The sequence below is a fragment of the Solanum tuberosum genome, unplaced genomic scaffold (assembly GCF_000226075.1).
Source record: "Solanum tuberosum cultivar DM 1-3 516 R44 unplaced genomic scaffold, SolTub_3.0 scf00290, whole genome shotgun sequence".
In the NCBI taxonomy this organism is placed as follows: domain Eukaryota; kingdom Viridiplantae; phylum Streptophyta; class Magnoliopsida; order Solanales; family Solanaceae; genus Solanum; species Solanum tuberosum.
The window spans coordinates 704,799-715,857 of record NW_006239226.1 but is presented as its reverse complement, the minus strand read 5'-3'; the positions used below and the strand labels follow the sequence as shown (position 1 = coordinate 715,857).

At 33.6% G+C, this 11,059-nt stretch overlaps 1 protein-coding gene across 1 annotated transcript; it reads right to left on the bottom strand.

The window, feature by feature from the left end:
• Nucleotides 1-2,770: 2,770 nt before the first annotated feature.
• LOC102598995 (rac-like GTP-binding protein 5) lies at nt 2,771-9,807 on the bottom strand. Its single transcript, XM_006359634.2, has 8 exons — nt 9,675-9,807; nt 9,317-9,507; nt 7,406-7,493; nt 7,205-7,314; nt 6,541-6,604; nt 3,531-3,595; nt 3,341-3,406; nt 2,771-3,260 (listed from the first exon to the last, which is right to left on the bottom strand). Exons 2-8 carry the CDS (start codon nt 9,413-9,415, stop codon nt 3,156-3,158), a joined length of 597 nt encoding a protein of 198 aa, XP_006359696.1. The 5' UTR covers nt 9,416-9,507; nt 9,675-9,807; the 3' UTR covers nt 2,771-3,155.
• Nucleotides 9,808-11,059: the final 1,252 nt, after the last annotated feature.

Sequence of the window (11,059 nt, the reverse complement as noted above, 5' to 3'; positions counted from 1 at the left end):
AATAATTTAGAAGTGTCTTAATATATATAAAGTAAGCACACATAGAAAGGAGCACTCTTTCATTTTTAACCAAAAATTTTAAATTTCATACATAAAAATAGAGTCACCTCTGATAAGAAATCCTTTTACCTTCGAAGTTGAGATAAATTTAGAATTTAAATTTTATAATTTTTTGATAGTAGGACAGTGATCTTAAGTGCTAGTAACTCAATTCAAATATATATATATATATATATATTACTAACATATGCAAAAATAATTAAGCCAAAATTATTTAATCTATTGAACTCATAACTTAAAGCACTACATGTGCCTAAATAGAACTTCTCGACAAAAGTCGATTTGTTAGGCTATGATGTGGACATCGAACATCTGATAGAAAATTATAGAGTAGTAAGGAGTCACTTACCAACATGGGTTCTAGTGGGACTGTTTCACCCTTAACCAGAGGTTTCGGATTCGAGTCCCGTGTATGGAAAAAATCTTGTTGGGAGCGTCACTCCCAAATGGGCCTTGTATAGAGCGCGATCCAAATTTAGTTAGAGCTCTAATGTGGGCTCCCGACACCGCCAAAAAAAAAAAGGAGCTACTTAAAAAAAATGATTTGGTGATATGTCTTATTCCGTCCCAAATCGTATCACAAAAATAAATTCACAATAATAGTGCCACCGACGATCGTACAGTATGAGCATTACCACATGTTTGTATCTTTTCCCATCAATATCCCCCCCCCCCCCCACCCACACCTTAAAATTAGAAAGGCCAATGGAATAATATCTAAAATACTATTTATTCATTTTATGCTAAAACTATAGAAAAATGGAAAGAATATAAAGAGATCCAACTTAAAGAATAACCATCCATTTATCTTCTATATTATGACAAATCTTCATTCAGAAATATGAATTATTACAAAGCATTGCTTGAGAATAGTATTGATTGAATTTGTTCTATATCAATTGAAGGAAAAATAACAACACTTAAAAATATACGTCGCTTTTAGCAATTTGTCATCTGACAAACATCTTAACAATAAAAACACAGTAAAAACTTACTCACATCCAATATTTTATATTAAACTGACGAAGTATGACACGTGTCTTCTTTGCATACTTTTTTTTATAAACATCGAATACAAATAATTAGGAGTGTACAAAATTGAATCGAAAATCGAACCAAACTGTAAACCGAGTCAACCCGAAAAAAAAACCCAACTAGTGGTTTGGTTTTGAAAAAAAAACCCGACTATATTTGGGTTGGTTTGGTTTTAACTAAAAAAAACCAACCCGAATTTATATATATAATTTTAAAATTTTATTTTATACATAAAAATATTTACTTTGATATAATTTTTAAATATTTCTTATACTTTTTCATAGTTTTTATCTTTTAATATATTATTTCAAGTTTGAAACTTAGAATTATGAATGGGCCAATAAAGATTATAGTCCACAGATGTTGGTAATTATAATAAAGCTTAAATCAAAATCAAATTAATACTAATGCAAAAAGAAAATGAATTCAACACTAAGAATGACAATAATATTGAATATTTGTTCTTTAGTTTTACATTGGTTTAGACAATTAAAATACATAATCTAATTTTAATTTTCTTTAATATTTAGTCATGTAACTAATACTTATTAAACTTAATTTTAGCATGATTTTGTACTTTTAAATTATGATCATTTTCATTATGACTTGTTAATTTGCAATATTTGTTTTACGCAATTTCATTAGTATTATTTTTGTTGGATATTTTAGTGTCATTAATCATATCATATCATATTGTGTTATATTTTTAAGAAACATCTTAGATAGTTGTATTTTGGTAGGACTAAAGAAATATTTGAAGTACAAGTAAATTATATGTTTGTATGAATACTTTACCGGAAAAACCCGAGTTTTATTGGTTTGGTTTGGTTTATAAATTTAAAAATCCGACACAAATGATTTGATTTGATATTTGAAAAACCCGAACCAACCCAGTCATATACACCCCTACCAATAATATCTTAGTTTATCCTCGTATATGTAAAAAAATTCAATTCTTTCTATTAAATTAGAACATATATTCCCCACACCATTAAATATACAAAAAAAATGTGCAGACCTGTTATTGTAGAAAAATTGAATTGAAGATCCATAGGGCTTCTAACATGAATGGAAAAGATTTGGGTAAAGGCCCACAACGAGTGGCCCATTAGGATACAGGCCCACAAATTTTAAAAAGCATCAATCACTTTCACATGAGATTTTTTTTTTCAGGGGACATGCATATGTATTATTGGCAGATTTTTTTTCGAATTTTGACCCAATTTTTATGATGTGAGTACTGAGGAGCGTATCTGTCTATTTATTTACCTAATTATACTTACAGATCTTACCTAATCTCTATAATTTGGCTTATACATATTAACAATTGTCTAACTTGCAGCTTTAATTAACATAAGTCTTGCACGGATTTGACACATCTATCTTGTGTCAGCAACACCAAACGCACATATTATCTCTATCTCATGGAGGTAAAAAAAATTGTTTCAGAAAGACTCTACGTCCGCCCTCTCATAACAGATGATTTTTCACAGGTCATAAATTATTATTTTCCGTATCATAATATCTCATAAGTTATATTCAGACATGGACATCTTTATGATAAACATAAACTATTGAACTCAAAATTCATTTGATATTTTCCAGCTTCTGACTAATACAAGCCAATTCCCATCTAGTGACCTAATATTTTCCATCACAAAAAAAAAACATAAAATGCACCACCACCATCTTTACGTTTCAAAACAATGACAATAGCAAATCAACTTGTTGGACAATCTAAATCAGTATGTTCAGGTACATTACATAAACAACATATAGCAGACGCAAAGACAAGAAATCATCATACTAGTGTTACATAATAGATTATACAGATTTAAAACGAACTGAGATGATTTTTGCACATTCGTATCCCTAAACCATACTTCGGATCACAAATATACATCTCGGCCTATAATCATACGGACAACTGCAGGTTTGATGCTTTCCAGTTATAGTCAGTCAAGACTAACAATATTGAACCTTATGTTGCAATTTTTTGAACTTGGGAAGACGTTGATAAACAATCTACATCTCCTTCGTTCAGCTAATGTTTTTAGCAATCACAAGATAGAGCAGGCTTTCTGACCCTTTCTCTTCTTCTTCTTCTTTTGCTTGGGTGGTTGTAGGACCACCTTGATGGCGGCATCAAAAACAGCCTTAATGTTCTGCAATTTTGGCAATTGAAATATGTAACAAGATAACTTGAAAACTAAAGCATATAGTCATCTTTGAATCAGAAAAGCACCTGTTGTGTTTTTGCACTACATTCAATGTAAGCAGCAGCACCAATCGACTTTCTCAGCTCCTCACCCTTTAAAATAAGCAGGAATTTAAGGTTCTGCTAGAGGGCTAAGGGGCTACATAAAAATTTTAATCCAGAAACTGAAAACACCAGATATACAGTTGTTACTCAAAACACATTGAAGGTAGTATACCTGAGCTGTGCTAAGCGGAACAGCACCTGGATGGTCCACAAAGAATTGCTTATCCTCTCGGAGATCTAATGGAAACACATCAACAGTATTAGACTAAGAACATGGAAATAGATGAGAAGAAAATTAAAGGAGGCAATGGAAAAAAGGAATTAGACTCATGTAAACTGAACTTCGAGGAAAAGAATTTAAATTAAAACTTGCCAGAAAAGGAACGTACATTTTAGCTGCAAATTAGTAGGATAGAAACCACACAAAGTTCTTTATGTATTTGGATGTAAGAAAAATTGTCCTTGGATGTAACATCAAGAAGATATATCCTTCACGTTTAGGTTTAGAATATTTTGTGAACTTTTAAGTTCAACAGTAGTACATTTGAATTTCAATCATAGATTACAGTAAACTAATCTGTTTAAGTTCATTAATAACTTCCAATTTCAAAATCCAGGCAATGTGTTTTCTACTATTTAAAGCAGTTTTTGGCCTTAAAATTTGAAGATACACATTCCAATTCTAATTCAGACACAAAGTAATGTGATTAGTGACTTCCCTAGGTGGCTCTTTTAAAAAATTAGGCTAGCTACGCCATGTAAAACTGCATAAATTTTGCGTTTGCTGCATTTATTTAAATGAGACATGAAACTTTTAACCAAAACTTACTTTTTCATCTATCTCAAATCTCAATCTGCAATAGGTCACTTCTCAAAGAGACTTTTTGGCAGTTTGACCACATAACAATTAGAGTTATTGAGAGTCATCATAACTGAGATCTAAGACTTCTAGTTGTATGAACCGAATTTCCTCTCTGCCTAACCATACCTAACTCACATTTTTCTCTGGGACAACATAAGTAGTTCTTCAGAGCTGGTTCCAGTTTAAAAGGCATCTGAAATTCAAGGTTGTGGTGGGCTACAAGTTACTTACTATCTATTGTCTATTGTACTTCCATTATGCATTTTCCTAGTCTTTGTCTTGAGCCGGGGGTCTATTGGAAACAGCCTCTCTACATCGCCTTTGAGGTAGAGGTAAGGTTTGCGTACACACTACCCTCCCCAGACCCCACTGTGTGGGACAGCACTGGGTATATTGTTGTTGCTGGAATTCAAGGTTGTGGTGTCCTACAAGAGATGGAATGAGGTACCTCAGATAAAAGAGATGGCAGGCATACTAGGGAGTAGTGTTGGGAAGCTGCCTACCACCTATCTAGGCATGCCTTTGGGTAACAATCACAAAGCCTTGGAAATATGGGATGGTATTTTGGAGAAAACTGAAAAGAAGCTCTCTGGATGGAAGGCTCAATATCGTTCACTTGGAGGACGATTGATCTTAATAATCTTTGTTCTTGATTCTCTGCCCACTTATGTGATGTCTCTATTCCCAATCCCAGGAAAAGTAGTGGAAAATCTGGATAAGCTAAGGAGAAAATTCTTATGGCAAGGCAAGATGGATGGAAAAGGCTATAGCTTAGTAAACTGGGAAACTGCTCTACTTAGCAAAGACAGAGGGGGGCTGGGAATTAAGAACTTGAAACTACAGAATGAGAGCCTATTGAAGAAGTGGTTGTGGAGGTACACTGAAGAGAGAAATTCCCTCTGGAAAGAGGTGATCATAGCAAAATATGGTGAGTTAAACCCTTGGTGTACAGAGATCACATCAGAACCTTATGGTGTGGGTGCAAGGAGATCAATTAGAAACTTGTGGTCACAAATGGAGACAAATTTATATATCAAGGTGGGAAGTGGCACTAAAACAAAATTTTGGAAGGATGTTTGGATAGACCAATCCCCTCTTAGAGATCTCTTCCCAGATCTCTTTCAAATTTGTGGAAATCCTGATGCCAATGTTGGTGATTGCTGGACTGAACAGGGCTGGGATCTAGTTTTTAGAAGACTTCTCAATGATTGGGAGGTGGAAAGGGTGGCTGAGATATTAGGGATGCTAGGCGGAGTGACCATCAACGCAAATGCCACAGACAGGATGTTGTGGAAGCACAACAAAGATGGCCTTTTCTCAGTCAACAGTGCTTACAGAAGAGGTCTCCAGGTGATGGCAAGGAGACCAAAACACCTCTGGAACTATTTTTGGAAGGGGGATATTCCTACAAAAGTGAAATGCTTCACTTGGCTAGTGATAAAGAGAGCTTGTTTAACACAAGAAGTACTTCAGAAGAAGGGTAGACAGCTGGTCCCTAGGTGTTTTTTATGCAATTTGACAAGTGAAACTAACAGCCACCTCTTCTTGCACTGTAATTACACTGCTCAAATCTGGAATTTGTTCCTTAGCATCTCAAATCTGAATTGGACAATGCCAGAACGTACATCAAACGTGTTGAAGAGCTGGGTAAGGAGAGGAGGCACCAAGAGCCACTCTGAATTGGACAATGCCAGAACATACATCAAACGTGTTGAAGAGCTGGGTAAGGAGAGAAGGTACCAAGAGCCAGAAGAGATGGTGGAGGTTAATACCATCATGTATATGGTGGTCAGTTTGGAAGGAAAGGAACAGTAGATGTTTCGACAATAGATCCAATTCCATACACAAGGTCAAATGGAATTGTATAGTATCTCTACTTTTTTGGTGTAAACAGTTGTGTATAGTAGATACAGACCAGATTGTAGATTTGATAGGAAGTTTGTAATTGACACTTTTTGGTGGTGGCCAGCATGCCCTTAATGCTGAAGAATACAACCTTACCAGTTTCAAAAAAAAAAAAAAAAAAAGTTCATGTTCAATCAGCGCTCTATTGATTGAGATGATTTAGTTTCATGGTTCAGCCGGTAAATAGCAGCATTTATCACTTCGGTTATGCCTTCCCATCATAGCTTTTGGAATGGTCTTATCCATAAGAACAAGCTGAGCTAAAGTAGTTGATATGAAATCACATAATAATACTTATCAGCTGTTAAGATAATAGGAAGATAGACGACACTATGACAGATTACTGGAAGAAACTAGCAATAATAAGAAAGAAATTAACCAAACAATCAAACAAGATTAAATAGGACATGCTAACCTAGCTTTGTTCCAACAAGAATAATTGGAACTCCAGGAGCATAATGCCTCAATTCAGGAATCCACTGAAATTCAATAGCAAGAAAATGAAATAAGTATTAGCAATTGTGGAATATCACCAACCATACATTTTACTCCTTTCAAGTTTCAACTTTCTAATAATCATCTTTTACTAATTTTTGGCTAAGAAATCCCATATAGACAACACTGGAAATACTGGTTGGTTGGTATTTTACCATGTATCTAGTACAAGTATTTAAAGTAAATACCAGCAAGCCAATGTTTCACGAACTTGTTCAAATTAATGAGACCGAAAGGAATCATTAATCCTGCCACATTCACATCAACTTAATGAGTGTCTGTCTCATTCATCTTCCCACATTCTAGTTCGTTTCCCTGACCAAGTTCTAAGACAACTACTCCTCAGTCCCTAATAAGTTGAAGTCTTCAACATGAATCCTCATTGACCATCTATCTCCATTTAAATTCATCTCATTCCCAATAATGTACAAAACAAGAAGTTCTCTATATTTTCTACCAATATAAGACCTAAAGTAAATGTATAGCATGACTAAAACAGATTTACAACTATAGGTATCACCTTTTCCCTGACCTAGTACAACCCAAGAAAAAGTGAGACAGAGAATACAAGAGAAGGAACTCACCTTTTTGGAGACATTTTCATAGCTCGCCTTGCTAATGAGAGAAAATGCCAGTATAAATACATCTGCCCCACGATAGCTCAAAGGTCTTAATCTATTGTAATCCTCCTGACCTGTTCAATTATAAAGTAGAGGAATCAATATGTTCCACACAACAATGGTACAAAAAGGAAAATGAAACTACCGATGTGGGAAAACTTTTACCTGCAGTATCCCAGAGCCCCAGATTAACAGTGCTCCCATCGACGACCACATTTGCACTAAAATTGTCAAATACAGTTGGGACATAATCCTGTTTGGAACACACAGCAGACAGTTACCAAATGTGAAAAATTCACCCAATAGTCTAATAAAATTAATTAGAACTTATAAAAGTGATGATTTCAATCAGAAAAGAAAACAATATCTAACTTATAACCAGAGCAATTCAACATAGAGCATGTATACGGATAGGTCAGATAAGCTTGTATACCATCTTCCCTGAGAGCTCTAAAGACTTTTTTTTTCAGTCCATATTTTGTTCCAGATACCTTTATTTTATAAGAATATTTATCCTTTTACCTTTAAGGAAAAGAGAGTTCTTTTATGCAAGCAATCCATGATGCACAAAAAAACATGGAAGACAACATTTTATTGGTTTGTTAACCAACTTGACATTATGCCTATAAAGCCTGAGTTCACCAATAATAGTCCCGAGGTAGTTTCCTTTCAGCTTACCTTGACAACACCACTCATAGTTTTCTCAATTCCCCAAATCCTCGCCCCAAAAAGAGAAAGACGGTAATACATCAGTAATTATCTGACACTACTAGGGATCATCCATTTGCAATCATTCAAAGTTCTACTCACTGTAAAAATGCGTCGTTAAGAAGAAACAATTCGGGAGTTCCTTTGCTCAGGGGCGGAATTACCTTAGGCTAAGAGTTGTCACGTGACACAACATCATCAGAAATTTTTACTAAGTAAGTATATATAATTAAGAGAAAGAACAAAATTGAAGGATAAATAGAGTAACTGACACCACTTGCCACAGAGCCACGCAGCTCATTTGGTCAGATGACTTAGTTTTCAACACAAATAGCACGCATTCTAAACGCCGTGGCCTCATTTGTAAGAGTTTTAAAGTTTTTGCACTTCAATCTACACAATGGTACACGTCCAGGTTCAAACCATTGACCTATTGGTAGTTAACAATACGTTGAACCAGTTACTCCAAAATGCATTAGTAAACTTTGGTGACAAAACCTATTAGTATGTATTGAAAAGGATGTTGCTTCTTCTCTAATTAGTTGTTGTGCTATGTTTTTTGTCCTTTTTTTCTTGCTCGCCAATGATATTGATTAACAACAATTTGCTAAATCAAATGAATAATGACGTGTTTAGTGATTGTTTGATTCCTTATATAAGAAAGTGTGTAGTATCATATTTAACGAGGTTATTTAATTTTGAATACATTTTAAAAAAACGAAAACTCTTCGAGAAGAGTTAGTAATAATATACATGAATTGTGTTTTATTAACCTGTTGTTCTTTTATAATATGATACATTATTTTTTTTTATTCTTTTTCATTCATAAAAGTGACACCACTTACGAAAAATCCTGCCTACGCCACAGCCATTGCTGATTCAAACTTGTACCGGGGAAGGCCCACTAGAAAGACTAAAAGAACATATTTGTTGTTTTAGTTATCACCAACATCCTAGAACAAAAATGTCTATCCACAAATAGAGAAAGTGGAGAACGATTCTCACGTCCTTCACCTCAAATCCTCTCAAAACTTAAAAGACTACTCAAGACAAGACAAGCTAGATGAGAGATGAAGATGATTAATCAGCAAAAAGAGCAATGAACTATAATAATCTATAACCTAGCAAAATCAGTTCTTTTCCCCTTAAAAATACCCAAAAGGTCCATTCTTTGTGGTAATTGGAAGTAAAACTAAAACAACCCCACTATTAAACCGGATACCAAATTCACAAGCAAGAGCCCCATTTGGTCTAATTCAAGCAAAACTTAACTGGGCAGAGCCCCGTGTATCCCAATCGAATAAACTTAAAACAAAATGCCCAACAACTGTTTGACAAAATTCAAAAGAGAGGTAATGAAGTACTCACAGTGGGAAAAGTGTTGCTGGTATACGAAATGAGAAGACAAGTTTTACCCACAGCTCCATCTCCCACAGTAACACACTTTATAAACCTAGAAGCACTCATTCTTCAAAACCCAAATCGCCCTTCTCAGCAACTCCCTCAACTGCTTCTTTTATTTGCCCAAAATGTTTCTCTATATGTACTCTTTCCTCCACCTACTCTTCAACCCAAAAGTTGTTAGTTAGAAGAATACAGTCAGTTAAACTTAAAATAGTAGCAATTTCAAGAACCCAAAACCCCTAAATTGTTAATGTAAACCCTATTAAGGATAGAATGATGAAAACAACACAACACCCACATTCATTGAAATTAAAACACCCACCTTTATCACATACAAATGATGAATGGAGTAAAGGGGGAAAAGTTTAATGGATATGAGCAGAGAAAGATAGCAGAAATGGAAAATGAAGAAAAGGCTCAAGATTTTTTTGTGTAAATAAAAAAGACAGCTTCGAGCCAGCTATTCTTCGCTTTGTGATGCCACTTATATCAACCTATCCTTTATTGCCACATAACCAAACATCCCTTTCTTTTTTTTGGCAATTAGTTTTATTTTTAAATTTTTTCGAACCAAAATTTATTTGAAATAATTCCCTATTTAAATATATAGACTCATTTGGTACGAAGATAAGATAGGTTAATTATAATTAGTTATAACTACTAAAGTTTATGCTTGTATAAATGTACTTAGGGTTGTTCATGGTTATGGTTAAAAAAATCAAATCGAATCGTAACTCAAACCAAATCAATATTTAGTTTGGTTTGGTTAGATTTCGTTTTAAATTTTGAAACCCGATATTATTTGGTTTGATTTTGGTTTTACTAAAAACAACCGCAAAAATAACCACATCGATCCGATAAATTAGATATATAAATTTTATAATTATTTATATATTATTCATAAATAAAATATAAATATTTTGTTAAATTTTAATTAATTTAAGTCTTTAACTTTACCATTTTTTGAAGCCCAACACTTAAATTGTAGCCCAATTTTTACAATCCTAAGTCCAAGTCCATCAATATTCATTACTTTAATCTTTACCTACCCTACCTCACATAAGATAGTCACACTTTCTCTTAATTGAATCACTTTGTTCATGTAATAATAACTTTAATATTGCTTAATTGAACCGACAATAGTTTTCATGTGGATTGTTCATGTATTAGATGCTTGTGTCTATCGAGTTACATATGTCCTAAAAAAAATTATAACTTTCAAACTAAAAAAAATCTGAAAAATTGAACCAAACCGACGATTATTATTTTTGTTTGATTTGGTTTAGTTTTAAAAAATTTAAAAACGACTAGATTGATTTGATTTTGATTTAACCAATAACTGATTCAAATTGAATCATGAACACCCCTAGATGTACTATTGAACATGGCTTGATCGAGCCTCAAATGTAAAGGGTTTATTTCTATTGAAGAAAATACATGATGAGTCATTTAAATATTTTATGTGTTTGTTCTTTTATATTTTTATTCTAGTAAAACTTCTTATTCTGTCACTTGTTCTAAGCAAATATTTTGCACACAATTGGTTTGTAGACGATTTTCTGTGTATATATATATTCTTTTCTGGTATGTAAGAGAGTATTTTTGTCAAAAAATTATATATAGATTAATTCAGATTTGAGGGTAATTAATTGTAGTTAGTAAAATGATATATATGACCAATATTTCCTTTTTTTTCAGAAGGAAAGA